At 45.3% G+C, this 26,468-nt stretch overlaps 1 protein-coding gene across 1 annotated transcript in view; it reads left to right on the top strand.

Annotated features, from left to right (window-relative positions):
• The first annotated feature begins 717 nt into the window (after positions 1–717).
• Positions 718–26,468, top strand: part of peb (zinc finger protein pebbled) — a 28,606-nt gene continuing 2,855 nt past the window's right edge. The window contains exons 1-3 of the mRNA XM_071596203.1: positions 718–824; positions 19,632–19,975; positions 20,417–26,227. Of these exons, the coding sequence (XP_071452304.1) occupies positions 806–824; positions 19,632–19,975; positions 20,417–26,227 (6,174 nt within the window). The 5' untranslated portion in view covers positions 718–805. The remainder of the gene's footprint in view (positions 825–19,631; positions 19,976–20,416; positions 26,228–26,468) is intronic.

The raw sequence follows: 26,468 nt of genomic DNA, 5'->3' as shown, positions 1-26,468 counted from the left end.
GGTGTCCCGTCGCCAATCCTCGATAGCCGGGTGTCAGTACATAGTCCGTGGAGAAAAAAGTGTTCCCACATCGAGGAGACGGAGCGAGTGATCGGAGGGACTAGTTCCAGCGGCCCGGTTCCCTCGGGCGGGATCGCTCCGTGCGTGCGTGCATCAGTGCAACTTTATATATATTTTTTTCGACTCGGAGACCCTTTCGGCCGAAAAAAAGCTAGGGGCGATTCGGTCCCGTGTGTGCATACTCGTGCGTTCGGGTCTCCCCGGGTGCTCCGCTGAGATGCTCTGGCACCCGAGCCTCCCTGCGTCCACCGCCTCGGAGACTTTACCCGGCAATCCCGGCGGAGGATCCGGTGGGAGCCCCTGGGCTCCCCGCTCGCCGCGTTCCGTGTCCGCCGTCGTGATGAGCACGGTCGACTCGGTTGTGTCGTCGGCCGACGGCGTGGATTCTCCGCCGTCGCCGTCCGCGACTTCCCCCGACGCCACCAACTCACCGCCTCCCTTGGCCTCCTCGCCGTTGCAGGATGCCCACGGGATGCCCCAGCCTCCGCCGCCCCCGCCTTCGGCTCCTCGCGGCCTGAGGTGGAGGCGGTCCCCTTGGAGGAGCACCGGGGGAGGCCGCCGGAGGCGCGGAGCCGGCCAGAGAGGAGGGCGGCAGTCGTGGGTGGGTCGCGGGGGCGGGAGGGGGGCGATGCCCGGGCAGTGGTCTCCTGCCAAGGGTCCAACACCGCCGTCGTCGGCGCCTTCTGCGGGCGAGAGAAGAGGTCGCAGCGGGTCAATTAAGAAGGCCGATCCCGAGGAGGACAGCATGGCATCATCCCCGAAAGGTGAGGAACGCTAATCATTGTAGTTCAGGCATGTCAAATAGAGCCATTGCGCTCTCCAGTCCACTGTATATTCGTGGCGTCCATTGTTGCGACTTGATATCTTTGCTTATGCTATAATGTCTTGAGGGTTGCTTGAGCTTACCGTCATAGATCATCGCGTCTGCATTTGCTATTGAATCCGCGTGTTTGTTGTAAAATAAGGCATTCTTGGCCTCATCCAATCATTTGATATAATGCGCAATAGGAAAAGTGAATTGATGTTGAATTGAGGATGCCTCCTCCTAATCCTCAATAAGGTTGGACGTTGTATCTGTATTTAATGATATATACTCGGAGCAACTGAAAAATCCACTCTTTCCGCGAAATAATATTTATTATTTAAATACCGGCCCTAACCTGAGAGTCACCCAAGCTCTTTAATTTTTTGGGTACCAGATCTTCCCGGGAAATTGTCTTCGGCACAAGGAAAAAACTCTCCTCCCCCTTGCCCTGATGTATGAAATTTAGTATTGGGTAAACTCTACCTGAACTTATCAAACCCACCTTCGGTATAACGGGTAGGTAATTTTAATTTATCCATATGCGCCCGGGTATCTCTGATTATTGAAATTGTATAAGTACATCATTCATTGCGTGTCGCTAGGCATATGCAAATCATTGCAGTCCTTTTTTGCATTTTTGACGTTACGAATCGGAAATAACCAACGCCGGTTAAAGCAGCCCTTGGCAAATTTCGAAAACAGTCGCGAACTGATGAAGTTTGGCATGCCTGTCCTTAAGCATCCTCCTTTTCACTTTACGTGTACCACTTTATTTTATGTAACTGCACAATCGTTTTAAGTTGTATTTTACTAAGTAAGCCCATAGGTAGCTTTAACGAGAATTCATGCGGAAATTGTGGTGTATTTGTCGTTTGTCTTTTACTTAGGAACTAGCCGTATTTTTAATCTTCGTTGAATTAGTTTCTGCTCCCATTTGTCAAAAATTTCATTATGGTAATAGTGAAATGTGATTACATTAAATTTCGTGTTTACGATAAAGCAATTACCTGCTTTACCCCCAGATTTTAATCTCTCGTTTTTCATGGCGTTTTAATGGTGGAATGGCTTATTATTGTGAAGTTAAAATTAAATGCCATAATATGCTACAATTGTACTTGGATAGAAGTTCGTGCCTAATCGTCAACTTTTTATAGCTCTAATAGTTACCATTATTATAAGAACATATTGACTGATGGTACATTCCCAGGAAATTTCAAAAACCTAATTTTCCCTATCAATCCGAGGGACCCACGAAACTTTTTTGTGAATCCCGATTATGGTAAGAATCAAATGGCAAGGAGACTACCACGGCGGCGACTGATACGGCGGTGGATTTTGACCACAGCGCCTCTAACGTGGAAGTTTCGAACGATATGGAGCGCTTTGCTTCTGGGGAAACGGGCGCGCAGAACTTCAAACTGCTTATCTGGTCGATTAAAGGCTCGTTGTTCAGTCAGTCTCAAATTTGCGATAAGCGACTATTTCACTTCCCTATACTGAAGAAGCTCTGGGGAAGGGAATGGGGGAGCATATATTGTTGTTCAGGCGTTTATCGTTATATTCCCTTTTCAGCGACGTTAACTCATTACCCTTCATTCTGTAAATCCTCTGCAGTGCGATAGCAGCGTTTGCGTTGACTTTTAAACTGGATGAAAAAAGATGTTAAAATTATTTTCTATTTGGTGAAGTTTCGAACACACCGTACAATATAATTTCTACGAAAATGCCGAGAATAGGAATTTAACATGCATATCTATAAGTTGAGATGTTGCGATGTTGGTCATGTAAAAAATATTTAGCATTTATAAGTGTCTGGATAGTCTACCTATTCCATTCTGGCTTAGCATATCATTCCATGTGCGAATATGGACCTATGTATGTATATTAGATCCTAGTGTGAGCTATTGGTTAAACTTCTCGTTTTTACACAATTTTTCTACGCAACCATGCGTAGAAACCACATAAATGTCGATTTCATGGGAGAGAACTGAGAATTCTTACCCTTCAAGCTAGTTTCTGGTGTCCCACCTTATTTTAATGGAGGATTTCTTGAAAAATTTTAATTTTCAGCCTTCCTCATAGAAGGGGGTAACGTGATACGTTCCATCTTAATGGCTTAGATTATCGTAATTGATCATTTTATATTACCCTTGTTTGTGTTGTTTTAATTGCCAATTGAAGCTGAGTACATTGTGAAAGGGAACAGGCTCTATTGGACACTTGCATAAATATCATTATCTGAAGCGTCTCATTCACTAGCCTCTTGTCACCGAAGTTACCTGCTCGTATAGGAAAATTCAAATGTGTATGAGTCGACGAAAAATCGTATGCTTTTTCGACGGCATGTTGTTTCCTGATGTGATCTTTTCCTGGCGTAGAGTTTTTTGATGTAGTTAGTTCATTTTTAAGACGGAAATGTCCCTAAGCGGAGAATGAAAAATAAAACTTGCATGTAATGGGAGTAATCAATTTGAAAAGTTGCTGAATAAATACTATCCTTCATCTGTTTAAAGTTTAGCTCATTTCTCGTGTTATGTTTCTATGTTTCAATATGATAGTTAATGATAGCTAGTGAAATAATGAACTAGTGTAATGGACAGGATAAGTTATTTTAGCTCCTGGCAAGAAGTAATTATTAAAATATAAAAAAATTCTTGCCGTTTTAGAAATCCCTTCTCTCAAGTCGTATAGAATAAGATGTTTCAAAATGATGATTGTTTGAATAATTTAATTCTTAATTGTATATCATTAGTGAAATAATGCCTTGCAAATTGTTTGTTGTTACTGCATAGGTAGCATTATTAATTCATTGTCCTTGTTTTATAATGCGATAGTCATTTAATACCAAATAATGTTAGTACCAAACTTCTGTTCATTTAAGTTAAAAATTTCTTAAGACAACACAGAATCGTGCCTAGATAATCCAGAAAAACCATGAAAATTCGATAGTATCGGATATTTGATGTCATGGGCCTTCTCGAGACTTAGGTTAAGCAGCCGTTACTACATACTTAGTGTTTTTTATCGTTATCTGCTTGCAGTTCTGCACCGATATTTTGTCCTCTATTATTTCTCAGCAATGCCTAATTTTAAATTAATTGAAAATTGATTATCATATCCAAATGGCTAATCAAATTCAATGTAAACGTTTCAACACCTTGAGCCCGTTTCTCAAATCTACTAGTCCTTCTGATACAAGCATTTTTATTTTCCACATATGGTTCTCACTGTTAGTTATAAATATTTGGAGCAGTATTTGTTACTTGCCTACATTGCACACCATACGGATAAGAATGTTTTAAGTTACAATCATGGTTGCTTTTAGATGACTTGTCGCTCGGCCTGTAGCTTTGTGAAACGGGGCCCTTTGACCATTTGTCTGGGTAATATTCAGGTACGTGACAAATAATGCGCTGAATGTTATGTACCACTAATTCGAATATGATGCGCTTGCGTTTTATTTAAAGTGAGTATGTTGCTCGAACAACCATCGATGCGTAATTGATTTATCATCCTAGTCTATCGTGTCTCGGTTAACTAGATTGAATTCTTAAATCCGCTGCTGCCTATATGCACGTGGGATTGCTATGAATCTCTATCAGCGAACAAATCCGGCAATATTTCTTCGAAATCGATCTTGTTGCTGAGCTTATCTCCATTTCCCCATCCTCATCCTCCCCTTTCACGTGAATCATGTATTGCTGGGCGCGATTGTTATGGCGTTCTGCGTAACCCAGTTTCCGATTCCCGGAGGCGTGCCTCTCATCCCGCCGCTTCATCCGCCTCCTTTTCCATGTTGACACAAACACACACATGCGCCGCGTGGCAATCTCGTTCTGTTGCGTGCGTGTTATTGCCGATTCCTTGCCGAGCATCGCGGAAGCCTGTTCACCTTCGCTTCTTCGGCTCGGTGGAAAATCCCACTGACACGTGGCAATAAAGAAATCGCGAGAGGGGATCGAGATTCGTGGCCCAGGAAGATGAATAACTGGCATCCTCCCGAGATATGTTTCCATGAATTGATTTCCAGTTTTTCACTCCAATCGGATAGTCCGTAATTAGGTGACTGGCTCCAAATGATTACTCCTTTCCCTAACATGAACAACGGTACTCACTTTCGCATAATTTATTACGAGTCTTCCCTACGTATTTAGAGCAACGTAGAGTCGCATTTCCCTTTATTGATACATTTTCCCACCATATTTCGCGATTTTGCGGCAATATTCTCTGGAGAGGCCACATCACGATGCTTTAACTTCAGGTACACCATTTGGAAACAATTCCCTTTATGAGGAAAAAATTGACTTAATTACCAGCGAGAAACCTCTGTCTAACTGCTCTTTATGAATTCTACTTATTTTTCGCTCATGCGAGCAAGTTGCTTCTTACTTCTGATCATAATTATTGAACTAATGCAGAAAATGGTGATGATAAAAATCCGTCAAATTCCATCATAGAAGTTCTTGAATGATGAAATGTTGCTAATCTATTGCAGAATTTTGTTACGTGGAAGTGTTTGTGAATATTTGCAATTCATCTGGCAATCATATTGACGCTCATTATATGTTTTTGCTTATTTAGAATCACCATATTGGTTTCGATGCTTAGGAAAGTACCACTGAGTTGTTTATGTCCGACAATGCGTAGTATGGAAGCATATCTCAATCGATAATGCGTAATATGGAAGAGGCTTCATCTCCTGATTTATCTGACGATTTGGTTCGAGTAGGCTAGGCGCACGTGCGAGTCGTTGCCGTCTCGCAATCACCGGCATCCTCGGCCGTTGAAGTCTCCTGTGACCGCGAGGCTATCCGGGAATCAATTTTCTTCCCAAATCATTTCCTGCTAAACGGCCCAGTTAGTCCCTCACGTTTATCGTCTCCTCGAGAGATGAATCTCCGGGATCCTCGTCTTAATGGGATGCGCGCGTCACGGCTTTTTCCCGCGGCGGCCGGTACCCACGCCCCCTCCCGTCACCATTTGCATCACCACCGTCTCGTCCACTCGACGGGGGAAGGGTGTGTGTGGGGAGGCCCGAAGTTGTTGACGAGTCTCCTTGGAGGTAGCGCGGGGGGAGAATGTGGTCCGGTCTCCGGAATGAAAGTCACCCGCGAGCCTCGCGACCACGCGGGCGGACGTATATGCGTGGCCGTCCGCGTTCCTCCCTGGTCGTCGCGGGGCTCGCACCCACCTGTTCCGAGGTGACGTCAGCTGCGCGGGTGGCCGGTAGAGGGATTTCCTCGTGATCGAGTCACGTCGGTCCGCACCCCAAATCTCCCCCACCAGCCCCCTCCTTTCCTCTCGCTCAGCTCTCTCTCGCTTCCCCCACTCCCCTGCAATCATTTTCCCTGCCTTCGTCGTCTCCCCCACCACCCTTTCCCCTCACTTGGCGTAGTTCAGTGGCGGTCCAGGAAACTTTTTCTTTCCACTAAAAGAGCGAGGCGGATTGGCGTGATTCCGCGAACGTCTTTCCGGGAAGTTGGCGTTGTTTTATGTGAATTACTTTCTATAGGAATACACAAATTTATTGGACCTGGGTTTTTGAGATTCGGTGCCTTTATTTTTTCACCGATGTTAGGGGATAGTTGTGTGTTTGGAATTAAACACTCGTGTGTTTCCATGCCCATCAGTGGCGTTACTATTGTTCAGAAATAGTAATACCCGAACAGACAAAATCCTTAAGAAATCATGAATAATCGAATTTAGCCACCTCTTGCTGAAGTTCCTTCCCATAATTTGTTCAATTTATCGCGTTAAATATGCCCCGGTGTTCTCCATTATTAATTTGTTGTTGGTTTTACATAGAAAATCTTTCATTTTATGACATATGAGAAAATCTCACGCTTACAAGGTCCGCATTTTAGGGAATTTAGCATCTCACCTTCTTATATACTTCGAATCAAAATTATGAAAAGACAGTTATCACTACGAAAAATAGTCAACGATAGAAATGTAAATTCACATTTATACTTGCTTGGTATCAAGTTAAAATCTTTGTAACTAAACCTCATGAATTATTTGAAAAATTCAATGTAATAGTCATAGTTCAACATAAAAATCAACTTGACACCCATCTATATTGAAAAGATGTTAATAATACCCTATTAAAACAGACATCAAATGACGCAGCGAAATCGTATGGCGCCACCGTTTTGGCTTATGTTATAGTTGCGGTAAATAAAGGCTTCTCTACAGCAAAGTGTCTTTTGGCACAGAATCAAAATTCGAAGCGAGCTTTAAAAATAATTCACCTTAGCATTGGTAATATTTTATGTTCGTTGATAAATATTTGAAGAGCTGGTCGCTCAGAGAATTGCGACTAGTCGAAAGCCATGAATCAGAATGATGAACTACAACCATCCACTTCATTTGGCTTTGTTCCTACGACATTATTGCAGTATTAGTGTAGTTTATTATAGTAGGATTTTATTCGAGAGCTGATGGAGTGAGAACAATTTCAAAACCCGTCACCATTTGTGTTAATAAATATTTACTTTCGATTGCGGAACACTTAATTAATTGATACATAAATTAATTTATGCTGCGAGTCGAACTACAACCTCTTATTTCATTTCGCTTTCACGGAAACTGAAAGCTAAGTCTTCGATTTCGGTTAACAATCCTCATTGAAATAAATTCCTTGAGTTCGTGACTACGAGGCCTGGAATGACTGTTCACAGTTGCGCTTAAAACAGGCTTACAAGGTCAAGGTATCTTTCCATGTGGACGTAAGAGATTACCACTTCCTTTCAGTGTGAGCTGCTTTCATGGAGCTATTTTTATGATCGGTAAATAATACCATTGTGGAATAAAAATAGTTTTCGGCATTCAATCATGCCCTCATAAATGTGAAGGGGTCTAGAAAAGGTACTTGGTTTTACCCAAGCTCTCCAAACAGCGAAACAACCACCTAAAGGCAATTGCTCAATCACCGGCATCGCTGCCTAGAGGATTTATATATTAAATGACGCCATATTATCTCTTGATGGGTTTTCAGAATCTCATCTCTTAGCAGTTTATCTGGAGCAAACTCCATACACATTCGCGCAATAGAAGGTGCTGGAAATGATTGAGAGTACATTTCTTTTTTCAATGGATCGATCGTGACGGTTTCAAATCGAAGGCTCAGCCTGTTCACTCCACTTAATGTGAAGTCAAGGATGTAGATCTGCGACTTGTGCCACTCGTGTGTAGTCTTGACAAATAGCCCATTGCCGTTGACAAGGTGTGCCAACGCGCCGCGAAGTCTTGTTGTGGCGGCGTCAGGACTCATCCCCGGATTCAGGAGGAAAGCGAATGGTTGAATACATTATCCGAAGCGAAAGATCGTATTGACGATCATGTCGGATTTATGTTGATTTTCGTCAGGCGCGGTGGCCCCCAGTCAGGGAGGACGTCCAGACAAGATTCTAATCGGCCACGGAGACTTTTTAAAGGGCTTCTTTCTAATGGTACGCAGGCTGGAGTCTGGACGGCGGGGGAGGGAAAGAGGGAGGGCCGAGAGGAGCATGCGGTCGGGCCGTTTCGGGGGAAACCCTCTTTTATGTATACATAAGTCCCTCCTTTTGTTCCGTCTGCGTTTTTTTTGTACACCCAATGCTCGCGCGGGTCGCTGCTGCCGACGGCAGGCTGCTTCAATTAAACCTCCTCGCTCCTCCCGGGAAGTGAGGGAGAGAGAGAGAGAGAGAGAGGAGGAAAGCAGGTGCTCGCTTACTTCTTCTCTCCATCCTTGGAGGATCCATGACCTGTTCCTTTTTCACCGGGCACGAGCCAAGTGTCCCGTCCACCTCATCGATCCCCTCCCCCCGCCGGCTCTCATCCACCTGCTCCAGCTCTCCCACTCCCTGAGTCCCAGACTTTCTTCTTCTTCCACCTTTGCGTCTTACACCCACCCGGCACGGCGTGCCGCTCGAGTCTCCCTCCACTCCCACCCAATTATTCCTCCACCCTCTCCACTTATCTTCCCTCCTCCTTCTCTCTCATCCCTGCCCCTCTTCTCCTCCCCGGCCGTTCAGATCTCCCCCTCCGTCGCCACCCCTGTCTCCCCCTCCCCAGGCAACTCTTTCTCCATCTCCGTTGCTACAGACGCAGACTTCCATCCGTGCGTATTCCATCATCGCCCGTTAGCGTTTACTCTCCCTCCCCCGACTCCCCTCCACCTCCTCCACTCCCACTCACTCTTTTGCCCTTTTCTCTCATCTCACTATTTTTATTCATCTCTCCCTGCTTTCTCCTTTTCGGCGTGTCTCGTTTCGCCTTTCCGCATAGTTTTGTCATTACGCGCTTAAGACTTTCCTCTCAACGTAGGTTTCGCCGTGTTATTTTCTTTCTATCGCCCGACACGCGTGGGCATGTTTTTCTGTCAGCCATGCTCCTAGTCTTCATTTTCCTTCCCTTGCCTCACGGTAAACTGAGGTTTTTTCGAACTCACTTCCATTCTGTTTTTTTGAAGGCTGGTTTGATTTTTGGTGGGGCGTGGTAGCCCAGTGGCTAGAGGGTTCGGTACGGCTTTGGGCAGGGTTCAACTCTAAGTGACTCATACCTTCACCAAAGTCTTGTGATTTTTCGAGTGCCAGATCTTCCTCGGAGAGCGCTTGGGGTACTGAACCCCTTACCGCGAAATGCGAATTACGAGGGCGTAGTACGACGTGAGCTCTATCCTCATCCATATAACTAACCTTCGGGTTGACAACTGCGGTTGTGATTGTATCCAATGTTTTCGAATATTCAATCCTTAAATGAATGGAAGGGGAGCCGCCACAAAATAGGCCTATGGATTGCTACGTAAACCAAATAAAGAGGGCAATCAATTCGGATTAGAAATGGTATCCATAGATAAGGATGGATGACTGCAGTCAATCAGTCTTTGGTTTGAAAAAATTATTAATATGTTCCTAATTTCATGACAATATTCATTATCTTCATTATGAGGGTAAAAATAAACACCATTTCCACCATAAAGATTTAATATTTCACGACCATAGTTTCAATACTGCGCATCATCATCAGGTAACATACGTAAACATTTTTCAACTTATCAAGTCTGGCTCCAAGAGGGGAATAAGGGAGAGAAGAAATATTAAATCTTTATGGTGGAAATGTTAACTTTCTTTTTACCCTCATAATGAAGGAATTCCACAAAGTTAAACCTGAAACTGTTAGGTTCATTTTCGTCTTTAGTTCCGTGGAAAACAGTTAAATTATTGGATCGATAACAGCATATTTAGTTCGCATTACTCTTTCATTCTCTCCTGTAATCACGAAGGGCAAATAATTACCAAGTTTCCTCTTTGCCATGCAAGGAATTCCCGTCGCCATTGGAGGTGCCTCAATCGCGTCATATTCTGCTCGATCTCCTTCCTCAACATTCCCGTCGCTGTTGTCCGAGCGGTGTCTTCCTCCATCATCCCAACTCCCCAGTTAATTCGTGTATGATCCCATGGCTCCACCCCTATTACGCTACCCGAGGAGTGCATGCCTTTAAGTGCCCATGTGTAATACGATAGCCGGAGCACACTCCCAAGACCTCCACACCTCTCTCTTCCGAGTTCCGTGACCTATGACGTGGCGCGACAATTCACTGGCGAGATTTTTGCGGCCGACGCCTATAGCATCAATTAATGTGGAGAACGTTCAGCTGTTTCAATGTCAGGTGTTGTCACGTTTGAACCTTTCAAGGAAGTATTTACCCCGAGGATAGCTCTTTCCTCGTGGCTGAAGTTATTACTTTTTATCACGTGTAGACACTCCCAAGCGGGTTTAATTAAGTCGCTTCCTCTTGACTTCAACTTTTGTTTTTCGTTGGAGCTTGATAGATATATTGGTGCAATCGCGTACAAATAATTTTATTTTTAAGAAATTCATGTGGGCTCTTGAGGAACACAATCTCAGAGATAATAGTGTCTCGCTCAATCATGCGTGGAAAAGTTAAATAAGCTTCCCAATCTATTTTGTGAAGAATTTTTAATTCAGGTTGGAATGACACATTATTATTCCAACGGTTTTTATTCTGGTATGATGTTGCAATCATGGTTTGTGTCCTAGTCGTACATCATGAAGCCATTTTAAATTGTGAATAACTGAAGTTCATTGCGTAGCCTGACGATTATTACGTCTCGATTGCGTTATGAATGCCTCGCCGATAATCGCGTTATTGGTGTTTCGTCATCGGTCAAGACTTTGCCAATAGAGGTTGAAATGCCGTCGGATCCTTGGACTTGGAAAATTAATTCAACTAAGGGTGGATAATAAAGGCCAGGAGAGAGGAATGTTCGATATTCATCATGCGAGGTCTTAAATGAGAACAATTGTATAGTATACTCCGTATAATAGGGCGTAATACACGTACCTACTGCGTGTTAACTTTTACAATTTTTTATTGCAAAAGTAGAAGAAAGCGTCTGTTTTTTTCACATAAGCTACGCACCAATCATATAACTACCGTTTTACCTATTGCATAATACATAATTTCATCGCTGAATATAAATCATTTAGGAAAAATCACCTGTGCAAGTGAATATTTAAGTTTCCCAACAGTTAGTATTCCCGATGTTCCAGAGGTTTTGGCGATATTTAATACATCGAACAATGTAACACCTTATCGATATTTTTTTTCTCAACGCATTCTCACGGGGTGCCACACAGTAAAGCATCAATTTTATGTGGATCGTTGTTCTCATCTATATCTTACGTTACCTCTCAACTCTCGAATCGGCAACTTGATCGTGTCTCCGCCTCGCAGCATCCAGGCTATCCCACCTGCCCCACCCCGTCCTGTCCCGCCACAATTTCCTTCTCCCTGTAGGGAGAGAAGAGACGGTGAGGCCATTATCTCCCTTCTTCGTCCCACTCTCCTTGCTACGAAATCATCCTCGCCACTCTTAAAGCTTCATTCTGTTCCTTCGGCGCCGCCTCCGCTCATCTGTCCTCTTCTGCGTCGCTCGAAGCCGACTAGGAATTATTCTCGAAGAGAGCAAGAGGTAGCAAATCGGAATCGCCTAGCACTTCACCTCTCTCGCGCTGCGCATGTAGACTCCCGTTGGATTGCACCACATTTTCTCTCGGCTGCTCTCAATACGCAAACGTTGCTGCGGAATCCATCGTCGACTGTTTTGAGTGCGTATTTCGGCTGCTCCTGCTCAGAAATACGTTTCATTATAGTTACATCTCTCCACTTACGAAAGTAGATGATGGCCTGCGCAATTGTGCACGCATTTCATGTGGAATGTTTGATGTCTTCACCTGCGCATTTTGATCACTGCTTAGCAATGAGTGCGAGTAATCTTACGCGTATTTAGTTAAGTATTTATGCTTCAGATAAACCATGATTGAATGGCATTGGTTAAAAATCTGTTGGAATGACATTGAGGATTGGATGTGCATTGGGTAAACTAGGTGTAACCTAGCTGAATCCCATTCTGTGGTTAAAAGTTTTAATACCATAACGAACTTGTAAGTATGATAGTAAAGTTCGTTGTGATGTACTATAGCAGGAAAGTCACAGCACTCAATGCTTTTCAATTAATTGAAATTAAAATCAGTCACTTCTCCTCATACTGATACTAAGCTTCTAATTTCACCTTAAAGACATTTATAGTTTGTTGTACTAATGAAGAGGAGTAGTAGTCTTGTGGGCAGAGCATAGGGTTATTGTCACAGGAGGGCACGGGTTCGATTCCAGGTGATACCTCTGGGCACCTGTAGCTTCACCCAAGCTATACGATTTTTCGGGTACCAAATCTTCCTGGATAGCTGTAGTTGGCCGAGGGAAAGGAACTGGCTCACTACCCTGACCTTTTACACCATGTGTTGGGCTTAGAATTAGATGAGCTGTCCTCTCACCTAACAAAACAACCTAAGGTTTGATTGCTGTGGTTATAGTGATGATTTTAATATTAATTTGCCTTGATTCCTTGTTAATTAGTTGAATCATTTAGCAAGGCATGCCCGTTTACTCATATTTTTTTAAACTAAATATTCTTTACTGATGTAGCCAGTGGAGGCTTCTTCTTGCGATCACGAATTTTCTGTAGCTTTTCAGAAATTCTTTGGCTCTTATAGTTAGTTGAAAAATGAATCTCTAAACGGAAAAATCCTTTTATTCTACCGGACAGCGATCAAATGGTGCATACGTATGTGTGGAGTTAGCGCTGACAGTACAAATTATATAGGACCTCCGGTACATGGGAGTCCTCATAGAGGATGTGTGCCTGCTCGAATAGATAGTATCGCCATCCCGTTCCTCGGGAAATTCTACGCCTCCCGCGATGCTCCTGAGTTTTTGTCGACCCGCTCAGGTGCGTGCCGTCCTTTCCCTGCTAGCGTGGGCCGAAGGACTACCCGGGGGCGTGATCTCTTGTCGACGCTCATCAGTGACGCTCTCACCTGAGGTTTTCCCGAAAGTGCGAATCAGGTGACTTCATTTTTCGGTACTTTCATTGAACTCGGCGAGCTGGTGCGTCCAAGCTCCCATAGGCATCAAAATCTGTAGCGATGGACGAGCGTGGATTCACGGCATGAAAAATGGACGCGTTGGTGACTGAAGCTTTTATGGTTGAGAAAGCGACCATCCACTAGTTACTACTGCCGTATTATCATAATTAGCGGAGAAGGATGTTTCTACGGAATCCTCGAATCCGAACTTCATGTTGTATTATCCCAGCGGCGAAAGACGTAGGAAACCGCGTACCGAAAGTTCTTGCGTCATTCAGGGATCCAGGCTTTTCTGCTGGCACTTCGCCACACCCGTGATCCCTGAAAGAAGATTAAGCTACTAAAGCTAGTATTTCATTTTCAAGTGCTGGCGCCGTCAAAGTCTATCAGAGTCAAGTATGACTCGGGGGTTCTAGCTCCAGTAGAAATGCAACGGTCGTCATATCTCGAGGGGAGGCTTCCCTGGAAGAAATAGTTCTCCAACTAAATCAGCAGTACTATTTGTTTGAATGTTTCAATGGAATGAGATGCGATGGAGGTGGTTTTTGAGGAGTAGGATTTTTGTGCAGCGAGTCTGTGACATTGGACTGAGTTTTTTTTCATTCTTTCAAATTCAATTATCTATGCAAATGATTGTCAAATTCATATCAGGTGGAGTATTATAATACCAGAAAGCGTTATCATGGAAACGGATGAGTGTTCCTTTATATAAAATATGATACGCACTTTTCATTCGTTACACGATGGCAAAAGTCTTACGTTTTGGTTTTCATTTTTTCATCATTTTCAACTTCTACCTCCCATTCCTAGTTTCTGAATGATGACACGGAGAAAGGGAGAAACGCCTATTATGGAGTCGCGGCGCTTAGTTTAGGAACCATTGGTTATTAAGTGGACCTATTATTTCTTCATCGATTGCCTAGAGAGATCCCCTTTTTTTTACATATTCTCTCACGACTCTTCAATGCCTGCCGTCGTTATTTCCACCTTTCATTCGGGGCAATGTACAGAATATTAACCCCGAAGCTTCGACATTGGGGCGCAAGCAAGTTTTGAGACTCTGGCGCCGCAAGCGTGTGCGACTGGTGCGATGTGAATTGCTATTACGATGTTTCACCTCGTGAGCAATACAATGGCATTAGAAGGAATGCCGCAGGTGTGGTGCCAGACGCCTTGGACATGCTGAAATTAGCCGCTTCGGCCGAGGGCCACCGTTCCTTCGCGACACTTCATGGCTCTGCGCGTGCCAACCCCCACGCGTGCCTCCTTCATAAAGACATTCGATCGTAGAGAGAGGAAACGCGTTCGCGGAATCGTATCCTGAATTCAAATTTAACGGAATGGAAAAAGTGATAATTATATTGATTATTTTTTCGCTTTAGGATTTCTATCATACGATTCCTCAACTTATTTACCCTGAATCGTCACGTAAAATCGTTGAGTTACGAGCTTGGGGAGACATACAGATATAAAGTTATGCTGTGGTCATACTATTCGAATACCATCGAGATGAGTTGAGGAGTACGAAAGTTGGTCGTGACATCTGTACAAATGAAGTTAATTTATTTTAGTAGATTTATCTACGGGAGTCCCCTCTTTGTTCCATCATTGTGCGTTGTGCTAATCTAGTCCAGCATGACGCATGAAACGAATCTGAATCACCCAAGTTTTATCTCCTGTTCGAAATGGAAGTATGGGTACTGGTTTTTAATTTATTTTGGTTTGACATTGAATTTTGAATTTCTGGTCTTCAGGTAACCTTGCCTAGTTAATGATACGAAATAGAAGATAGTAATCGACGATTTTTACTAGCTCCTCTTTTGTCTATGGTTTTCTCATACCATAGTGGTCGTAATTCTTTCGTATTACCCATTATAAGGGGTCGAAATATTACATTCGGCCCTGTTACGTTGAATTTATCTTGAATTAAGTTGAAGATTTCGGAAAAGTGGCTTTCCTTGCTTCCGAATAACCTGACCACCGACCACTTAAGAGCCAATTAATAAATGCATTTGTCTCATTTGATTATGTGTTGAAAGCTTGTCCATTTTGTTACCGATATGTGTTAGTAATACAGGTAGTTAGTAGTAGGAACACCTGTAGGTAGTTAGTACTGATATTGTGTATGCCAGTATGAAGAAGGAACGTTAATGTTGTAAATTCATCGAAATTGCATCCGAAAACATTTGGGGTGGACTTAAAAACCTGGTGGCCTTTATGCTAGAAGAATCTCCAGATCAAAGATTTTCGCAGGAAGCGGGATGCACATAACTACACGCACGAAGCGAAGCGAAAATGCGCTGCTGGGAAATAATGAAACTTTTCGTCCTGCAGCGAGCGGATGGAGGCTGTTTTCCCCCGTGTTTGCGTGCCTTTGCCGGCTCCCTCCCGTCTCATCTGCCTTGGATAATGCGTCCATTCCTCCGCATAGCATCCGCCGCCCCTTCCCACGTTGCCGCCGCGTCTTCCACCTCTCCCCCATCGCCCTCCACGCACACCTCACTTCCCTCCTCTCACCCACCAGCCTCCTTCATCCGTTCCGCATACGGATTCGGGACTTGCATCGCTGGAGACGACGCCCTCGCCTTTATGCCAGCCCGCAAGATCTCTTTCCTTCGCTCCCCTCCCTCCGTGGCCATCCTCGACGACCCTTGGGGATCTCCTCGCTTCTTCCCCATTTCCATCTTCTATTTCCGAATACTCTGGCATCCCATCAGTCCATCCTCCCTTATTTCTAAGCTGGTCCATTAGTAGGGTTGCACCCAACCTGTGGGTTTAATTTAGACGACAGCTAGCCATTAATAGAAATACCTTTTATTGTTCTCCAACATCGTCGCCCATTTGGTTTCGTTCTAAGATTTCTTTGCCAGGCACTTGTTGCAATAAGCGTCCTTTGATAGTAATGTATATTTTCGGTTTCGCAAAGTGATTCAAAATGCTCGAAACGTCGTCATATTCTTGTTGTACGCGGTGCGTAATTTCACATTTCTGCATGAGTTGAACTCCTAAGGCAGCGGGTTCGATTGATGCAATACACTATCACCCAGTATTTATAAAAGAACGGAATAAATTGGCCCGCCCTGTATCTTCCAGCCTTACAGGGAGAGCAGACGGTGGGTTGTAAATTCTCGCACTTAAAATGCCTTCATTGAGATTGATCTTCACTTCGAAGGTCCCCTTTCTCAATCGGAAGATTCGATTCATTCCTCCATATCATCCTCACCGTAATATTTTGATTAGGCGCAATGCTACATATTTTTACAATTTTCAGCTAATACTTTTGCACCCTACTTTATTATTCATATATTAGTAGATGTACATTTCGTTTTGCAAAATAACTAAATTTTCTTGTAAATTTTTCGTGTGTATGTAGGTATATCCAAGGTATTTCTTGGTTGGTAAATTAAGCGTTACGTCGTCTTTCTGCTTCGACTTTGATTTATTTTGATGACCCAATGTCTTGCTTCTGTTAAATGTTTCTCATTATTGTTTACATAGTAAAAATAAAGATATATTTTTGCAACTTTTAAAGGTTTTCACCGTCATTCTCCATTTGTCCTTTATTTGTTTTAATAGTGGCCCTTAAACACCTAATATTCAGTTTCCATCGGGCGTGTTTTACCCTGTATCCTCTTACATTTGCTGAATTATTCTAGTTTTAACTAATATTAATTAAGAGCCGCAATATTTGTTTCTAATGCACTAACTGTTAGTGTATGATGTTTGCACATATAAACTTTGATCATGTAAAAAGAACTAATAATAGAATCGCGTGTTATTTATATTGTTACAAGGCCGATTGTAAGTAGTTCAATGCATGCGAAAAACTGACATTAGTCTTATACGTCAACACGCCAGCAACAGGAAATTTATATCTTTTTGAAAACCGCTGTTTTTGAATTTATATAAACCTATTCCCTAATATACAGGTATTATAGACACCTGGAAGTTTTATATTATTCATTTCTTCTCACACTCAATCATTTTTGGTCACCAATCCATCACATTCTCTCTGTCAACCCTTATCCTCTGTTGTGACCCACAAGCATCTTTTGACGGTGATGTAATCTCCAGCAGTCTCTCCACGTTCACATCTAGCAATCTTTTGAGGTTTTACCCCTAAACGTCAGCCCTCCTCCCATTTTTGGGTTTTGGACCCTGAAGTAGTCGTCGTTTATATGGTGGTCTCTTAATCTCTCTTAAGCACTCTGCCTATTACAGAGGTCGTGTTCGTTTAAACCGGTCAACAATTCATTTCAATGTGCGAGATGACGAGGGGAAATATTCATGGCACACATAGATTTGAATATCAAGTCATGTTTTAACCAGTAATAGGTGTTGTTTACAATGGTCTATAAGTCTAAAGCTTTGCTTCGAGGCAAATTGTTATTCAAATGACACAACTCATCTGGATTTGGATGGTCATCTTATTAGAGGGTCATAGTATTGCAGTGGGTAGAGCGTTGGTTTGCTGAACTAAGGGCCCGGGGTCAATTGCATCCATCAGTGCCTCTAGACATCCAAAGTTCACAAATATGTGGTTAGTTGAGTATCAGATACATATGGTAGGTCGTATGGGGAATAAGGAAAGTGTTTACCCCCCTCCCCCTACATTGAGGTGTGTATTTACATGCTGTTGGGCACAGTATTAGGTGAAATCCGTCCAAAGCAATCAAAATTTGGCTTGATTACTGCTGTTGGGATCATCTTATTTAGAATGGCAATTTACATATACATGGAAAACTTTGCCTTACAGACGATTTTCAGTAGAAATGTTGGTCATTGTGTAATTTTTAGGTAAGTCATTTCAAATCAACATTGGTTTTGTTTTAACTTCAGTTTGTATTCAACGTATTTTGCAATGCATAATATCATGCTAATTCTCTGTTTGTGGAGACTGTGGTAAGAGGAATAACTGGAAGAGTCGGATGTGTTATAAAAAAGTGAAAGTCAAAAGTGAACCTCGAGAAAGCATGGCTTAAAAAAAAATCAGTGAAGAATGGTTTATTTGGAGCGGAGACAAGTGAGGGGCTAAGGGCGTGCTCGCTCACCGTCACTGTTGGAAAATTTCACGGACTCAGCCATCGGAGAAATATCCGGAAAAATTCAAAAGACCACAAACGAGAGCCCTCTCATTGCATTTTGCCGCAATTGCCGTGGGACATGCATGGCATCAGTCTGATTTTTTTCTGGAAATATTTACAACCGCTTGAATGCGGGTAATCTTGGCAATTTCCCAGAATTTAAAAAAAACATCGTAAGGATAGTAGATGGAGAATGCGAAGGTTCTATATCCTTATTCCTTCTCGTACGAATCATAAACACAAACAATTAATTTGAAAAATTCAAAGTGATAAAAAAGGATGAGTCTTTATCATGCCAAGTATTTCATTCTTTTACGGAGTGAAATCGGCCATGATCTGAGTATTTCCAGTGTTTTCAGAATCGGTAGTTTGGGGAGTCCGATTCCATTCATTTAACGTTCCTAGGTATTGCTTTGACTGTTCAATTAAGATTTCCATCTAAAGTGCGACCCAAGGGCGTATCGTAGTATTGGCGGCTGTGTGCCACATTCTGTTCAAACATCTCCGAGGCGGAGCCACGACTTCAGTTGCACCGCACGCGGCCGAACAAATTCACACTCCATATTCAGATCGTGATGGTATCAATGGCCTGAGCATCGCTCCTTTTTCCTTAGAAACGTCTTCAAACATCATCCTTATACGTGATACGACGTATGTAGCCTCGTATGTAGGCTCCTTTTTCATCTCTTTTCGTAATGTATTTTAATTCGATTAAATATGGTTAAAATGTGAAAACTCCTGAGCCCTAACACGTTTTTTTGTCATACATTTATTCAATCTGTATAAAATGCCTGCCCCTCTCAATTATTACCTGATTCTGAAGGAGCATAATTGAGCGTGAAGGTGTAGACGCAGCTCATTAATACCATAGAAGTTTACTTATAGATATGGAAAGGTATTGACGCTACCCATGCAGGTTATTCCAAGTTTATCGAGTATCTACGATAGTATCGGGTACTTTTCCCGTCCTCCTCTGTCTTTCTTGAAGGAAAGTATGCCGATCATATTCTTAGATGTTTATGTGGCTTTGTTTTTCCGAATGGAAAAACCGTGACGTGTCAATCACAAGCCAAATTCCGCATTCGAACGGTTGCAACATTTTTATGGAATTCCGTCGAAATGAGACAAAAGTCTATTACGAGAGAATGACTGATCGTTCTCTTGGAATAACTTGGACACAACATTACTGCTACACAAAAGTTCTCAAACCAGTCGTAAAAGTAACTTTTCCCGATTTTTTTCTCCTACAGAACTCGAGAGCGAATCGGTCCCGAGAGACGAAGGGGAATCGGAGAAGATGGAGATAATCCGAGTGGAGGAGGAAGAGGAGAAGAGCGATGGTGAGAAGCTGGTCGGCGACGGAGGTGATGTGGAAGCAGAGTTTCCAAAAGGAGAAGTCTCCGAGTCTATGGAGCTGCAGGCCTCGGTGGAGGAGGAGAAGCAACCTGAGGAGGAGAGGGGCGGTCCAGTAACGAGACAGAGGAAGGAGGATGCGGCCGTGTCCGCAAAGCCGATCACCTTAGTCGCCACTGACCAAGAGTCCAACTTGATCGGTGCCAGGAAGAGAAAATCCAATAAAGTCGTGAAGCGAGAGGTGGGTGGACTTGTTGACTTTTTGCCATGTCGACAAAATACATGAAATTCCAAGGGAATTCGAAAGCACTGCAGACAAGATTCACTTGAGGGTACATTTTATTTCCTACACTCTTCGGCTAATGAGCTGCCATTCTATTCCCTGACACCGCTAATGGTATATTGAAATTAACTTGTTAATTATTCTCATGCTTCCCGCCTATGCTGAAAACAATGCCCTGGAAGTATTTGATTTATGTTTCCAAAGGAAAGTTTAGTTGATGAATGAATAAATGGGAATAGCTAGGATGAACGGTGAAAAATAAAATAGGTGTTAATGATGATAACCTGAGTGTTATCAAATATTTCACTTGAGCCACATAATTAAGTTTCCACATAACTCTTGCAGTTAGGTAAAATCCATACGTATCGCCTTGTAACAATTTATTCCTCTTCTTCATAGGTGGAACCTAGGGTGGAAGTCATGACAGAAGTGGTGCAGGAAGTCATTACAGAGGTTGCTCAACCACAAGCTACGAAAGAGAAGGAAGAGGTGATGGTGGAGGAAGAGGAGCCTCAATCTTCGGCCGCTATCGTTGAGGCGGAGGACGTGGCGGAGGAACTTACAGGGCAGCAGGAGGAGGAACGGAAGGGGGACGCAAAGACACAGAAGGGCGAGGATGAGGAGGACATGCGCTACGTGTGCCCCATATGCGAGGACGTCCTTAGCTCGCAACACCTCTTTACTGTGCACATAAGGTCTCACAACACTCCTGGGCCGACGCCCAGCGACGGATCCGCATCCGCCACCGCAAACGCAGCATCCTCCAATGGCCTGAAAGCCTTTAGCTGCAGGATATGCGGGAAGGCTCTTAGTTCGTCGAGCTCCCTCGACCGCCATATGCTCGTGCACTCTGGAGAACGGCCCTTCAAGTGCCGGCTGTGCGGGGTGGCGTTCACTACCAATGGCAACATGCACCGGCACATGAGGACACACGCCGCTAACGCGCAGTCGTTGAAGGAACCGGAGGAGGTTAGTGACTGCGGGAGTTCGGACAGCGGCGGATCAAAGAGAGGAAAAGTTACACCCAAGAAGTCACCGGCGCCGCCCACGACGACGCCATCTCCAGGGAGTGGAAGGAAGAGGACAGCAAACGGAAGCACCATCGAAGCCACTTCCGGGAGACTCCAGGGTAGGGGAGGTTGTTCCCCAAGGACGAGGACTGCAAAAGAGTCTTCGGAAATGGGCTGGAGGTGCCTTTCCTGCGACATCTCCTTCAGAAACCAAAGAGCCCTACGCGTTCACGCCTACATGGCGCACAGGGAACTCGAGCCGGAAGAGGAGGAGGAGGATGACTTCGACGACGAAGATTATGAGGAAGAGGAAAGGTGCACTGGAAGGAAGCGGACAAGAAGGTCTGGTGAGGAGAGGGCATCGTCTCAGCCCAACCAAACACCAACACTGGGGTTTCAAGACTTGACATTCGTGGACTTCTCGACCCAGAAGTTCCCACTGATCGCCAACGCTGCTTGCGAGAGATCCGTGCACCGCGCCTCTAGCGAATTCCATCGCTTCCAGTGCGGGCGATGCGACCGTGCGTTTCCATGCGGCTCTGCCCTCCACATACATGCAGACACTCGCCACCGCGCGTCCTCAACTTCACCGGCAACCGCAGCACCGCCCACAGCCGACGATCCTAAGGAGGACTTCTTCGCTGTGTTAAATCTGCAGAACAAGACTAGGTGCAGCACCTCGCCATCCCCCGCAACCAGCCAAAGTACCCTCCCCCCACACGTTCGCCTTTTCCCTCATTCGAACTCCCCTTCCCTGTCTCACTTACCCTACGCCGAAAGGAAGAGGAGAGAGGAGGAATTTGACAACGCTTTCTACTTCAACAGCCCGGCGATGAAACCCAAAGATCTCCATCTTGGAATCAAAAAGACCTCCAAAACAACGGAATCAGATTCTGGACGGGAGGCCTCCGACACTCCGAAAGACTTGGCGGATATTAACAGCATAATATCTGCTGTTGCTGGAAATGGTTCGGAGTTTATGAGACCAATGGAGGAAGAAGAGGAGGATGAAGCGGAGACAGGTTGCTATGAGGAAGAAGAGGAGGAACAAGAAGAGGAAGACGCGACTTTCGCCGCGGAGTTGCGCGAGATGAAGATGCGTGGAGAGTTTCCTTGCAAGCTGTGCCCGTCTGTATTTCCAAACTTGCGCGCTCTTAAGGGGCACTGTCGGAATCATATTGCTGAGATTGTCGAGGGGCAGCCTGGAGAGGATGAGAGCCCCAACCGCTACGCATGCTGCCTGTGTGGTCGCCGAGTTGCATCTGATAAGCACGGGCTGATGCGTCATCTTCGATCACACAATGGAGAAAGACCTTTCAGGTGTGCCCTTTGTCGTTATGCTTTCACTACCAAGGCAAATTGCGAGAGGCACCTTCGGAACAGGCATTCCAAAGTATCCAGGGATGAAGTCAGGAGATCCGTCATCTACTCTCCTCTCGCCGATGAAAATATGGGTGCATTTGTCATCGGCGACAACCCCAGGGAGTTTGGAGAAAAGTCAGGCAATTCGCGGCATGAAAGCGCATTTGCTTCTTCATCCACTCAATGCACACCACCCAGGATTTCATCTCCACCGACGAAGCTGTCCGCCCTTTTGACAGCAATATCAGAAGCCAAAAACTGCGTATCGCGATCCGAAACATTCTGTAAAGATCATGAGAAAGACGAGAAGCCGAAATTCGGTGAGAGGGACATGGAGGTTAGGATGAATAATAAACAGCAGGGCGGCCATATGGATGATTTGTCCAGCGTGGAAGCGTTAGTCAATTTTGCAAAAAGTCCATCTCTTACAGCACCGCTTACCATGATGAGTGGCCAAATTACGCTGCCCCTGCATCAGCACCTCTTTCGCCCAATAGCGGTTAAGCAAGAAATTGTAAAGGAGGCTGTTCCGGTCGGAGCGGAGGCCCCTTTGGATTTGAGCATGGATGCCCTTGACTTGAGTAGTAAAAAGGTTCAAGATGAGCCAGAGGATCTTTCCAGACCCTCGGTTGGGAAGCTACGGACAAATATCCAGGCCCCCCCTCCACCCACTAGTGGAAACTTCAATGGAGGGCTATTGATGCCAGCAAGGTTCCCAACCGTACCAACAACTCGGTCAATGGCTCCACCGCCTTCGGCAAATAGCTCTCAACTCAGCCCCCAAATGATGAAGGTAGACTCTGCCCCAGTTTCCATTTCAAATGGAGTACCAAAGATGGACATTCCAATGTCCACTCCACCTTCTCAACCTCCTTTCTATTCCAGTCCTCTCCATATGTACCTGAACTCACAATACCCGACATCGGCCTCTACACCAGCGAGACCATCTGTTGGGAATTTTCCATATCTACTTCCACTCCCTTTCCCAAGCTCAGGAGCACCTCTCATTCCTCAACTTCAGCCCGCGCAAGTTCAGTCACCATCTCTGCACCCATCTCCCCTCATATCACCCTCAGTCACCCAATCCCTATCTTCTCAGAGCGTGCCATCATATCCTGGCATCCCAACATCCTGTGCTCCACCATCACTGGAGCGTCTAGAAAAAGAAATTCTACGCAATCTGCAGCTATCGTCAGGAGGATCATTAGTTCTAGATACAGCATCTATGAGTGAACGAATCCAGACACTAGCAATCGCTGCGGCAGCTGCTGCGGGCTTTCCTTCTGCGGCGACGCCTTCAGAACTTCCCCCAAAGCCAGTACTTTCCCAAACCAAAGAATCGAAGCCAAATGATCCGGTCGTGAATGTGATGAGGGAAGCCATCCCATCCAAAGATGACAATCGAATGCAATCCGGCGTCAAGATGGTGATCAAGAACGGCGTACTAATGCCGAAACAGAAGCAGAGGAGATACAGAACGGAACGTCCTTTCGCCTGCTGCCACTGCTCCGCTCGTTTTACTCTGCGCTCCAACATGGAGAGGCACATTAAGCAACAGCACCCGGAATTCTGGAGTCAAAGGCCGAGAGGTGGCAGGCGAGGCGGAAGCAGTGGTCTCTCCGGCGTGCCTTCATCCAGGGCAGACACCTCCCCATCAGCGTTGGACGCAAGGCTTTCCAACTCGCCTGACGGACCACTACCTCCGGCGGCTTCTTTACCCGCCGAATCTGCTGGTAAGCCCGGAAGTGAAAATGGTTCCGAGGACTATAGGGACGATGAAATGAACAATGATGACGTGGAAGGCAGTGAAGTACTTTCGCCAAATGACGACAGAGTTTCGACTCCTGAATCTTCAACGAATATTGATGATCCTAGTAATAAGGCCAAAGATAATAATAATAAGAAAGTGATCTCAGAAGAGGTGAAGAACGCTATTGCTCAGCAACTCAAATCAAAACTTGTCGCCGATTGTCGATCAATCAATAACCAATTTTGCGTAGCGGAGGAGTCCGATTCAAAGAGAATCGATACCAAAGACGATGGTAGGAAGATGAATAAAGATACTAAAGGCAAAGGTACGGCGGAGGACGAAGACAGTGGTGAACTGGTGATAGACGAGGAAAAGATGGACACTGAAAATGATACTAGTTCGGACAAGGGAAGGAATACCTTATGTCCAGAAACCAAAGAGGACGAATCTAGTGGTGTGGATTTAGCCAGTGTATCTAAACTATTGGATAATGCATCCACACAGACATTCCAACAGTATTTCAAGTCGGAGGAAGACGAAGAGATGGAGGAAACGGAGGGAAGGGGTTCACGTCGCGGTCTCGACGAGGGTTACGACGGCGGGGAAGACGGCGAAGACGAGGAGGAGGAAGAGGGATGGAAAAGTGGAGACGAGACCGGAGGCAGCAAGTGCGCATCATCGGGAGAGGAGGGGTCTCCGAGAGGCAATAACCGTGGGAGGGCGGACGACAGGGATGACAGCCTGGAGCGCAAGTTAGCCTCCGTGACCGTCGAGGCGGCGACGGCGGCGGACACTGAGGACAAGGGAAAGCGGCGCAGCGCCTATTCCTCGGCGCCAAACCGCGTCTCCTGCCCGTACTGCATGAGAAAATTTCCCTGGCGAAGCTCCCTAAGGCGCCACATCCTGACCCACACCGGACAGAAGCCCTACAAATGCGCGCACTGCCCCCTGCTATTCACGACAAAATCAAACTGCGACCGTCACCTCCTGAGGAAGCACGGGAGGGGCAACGGGGGAGGAAGCGGCAGCGGAGGCTGTGGCGGAAGCAGCAGCGGGGCAGAGGACTCCGCTTCAGTGGTCAGCTCCTCCGGCGGGGGCGCGTTGTCGCCAGGGGGGAGCGGGAGCGCGGCCACAAGCGCTTACACCATGCGAAACGTCCCCGAGAGGCCCTACAAATGCAGCGTCTGTCCAAGCTCCACCTTCTCTACGCAGAACAATCTGAAGAAACACCTCGCCACCAAGCACCTCCAGCCTCCGAGCCACCACAGCGGAAGACTGTCAGCTTCACCCCGCGGTGGATCGGAGAAGGGTGGATCCCTGTCCTCGGCCAGCAGTCCCCGCTGTGCAACGGAGGAGCGGGATGTGGACGACGAGGAGGACGAAGAGGGTCTAGTAGGCGCCGAGGACGAGGAAGGGGTACTGGACGAGGAGGAGGACCCGGAAGAGGAAGAAGAGGAAGGGGAGTTCGAGGAGGACGAAGAGTCCGCCGACTGCGCCGCGCTGTGCAATGGTGAGGCGCATGGTCTTCGAAGCCAGAGCAACTTGAACAAGAAGAAAGACACGACACCGACGCAGTCAGCTTCAAAAAATCCTGATAAGGTTTCAGAGCAGTCCCCCTCGAGCCAAAATAAGCATCAGCACCTCAATGGGAATTTGCCAATTGCTTCTGCAGATGAAGGAGAACAAGGGAAATTGACGTGGGACAAAGGCCGAACCCCACCACCCCCTCTTCCTAATTTACAGAATCACCCAGTGCAGCTGCCGACTCATCACCACCACCATCATCACCACCATCACCATCACCACCCAGGCTCTGATCTCCCATTCAAATGCCATCTCTGTGAACGCAGCTATGCTGAGAGAAATGATGCCCTCAACCACATTAAGGATGCCCATGCCTCAGAGTATGAACTACTTGTGGCTAAAGGAGCTCTGGACTCTGCTAATGCAGTCTCATCTGAAGACGCCCACAACAACAACCACCATAACGGTCCAAATAACAACAATGTTGGAGGAACAGATCACACTGGAGGAGAAGAGAGCTTGGAACAACTGCGGGGAAAATTCCCTGATTATGCCAATAGAAAGGTTAGTTCTCTTAGCAAAAGGCTAGTGATAGCAGTTTATTCAATTTCAAATCTGAAATAAAAGGGATCATTACATCAATTGAATTAGCACTACAACAACAAATTAAGTAGATGTTTTGAATTGCACAAAAAATTGCAAGTGAGCACTTTCTTTTCATTATTTAATAATTTGGAAAATTGCTATGTAGTTACATAGTTAATTCTGCTTGCATTCAATATTTTAGTGATATATCAACTATAGA

The sequence above is a fragment of the Hetaerina americana genome, unplaced genomic scaffold (assembly GCF_022747635.1).
Source record: "Hetaerina americana unplaced genomic scaffold, ioHetAmer1.1.p SCAF_78, whole genome shotgun sequence".
NCBI classification, from domain to species: Eukaryota; Metazoa; Arthropoda; class Insecta; order Odonata; family Calopterygidae; genus Hetaerina; species Hetaerina americana.
Note: the sequence above shows the minus strand (reverse complement) of the source record. Positions and strands in the feature narration are given on the sequence as shown.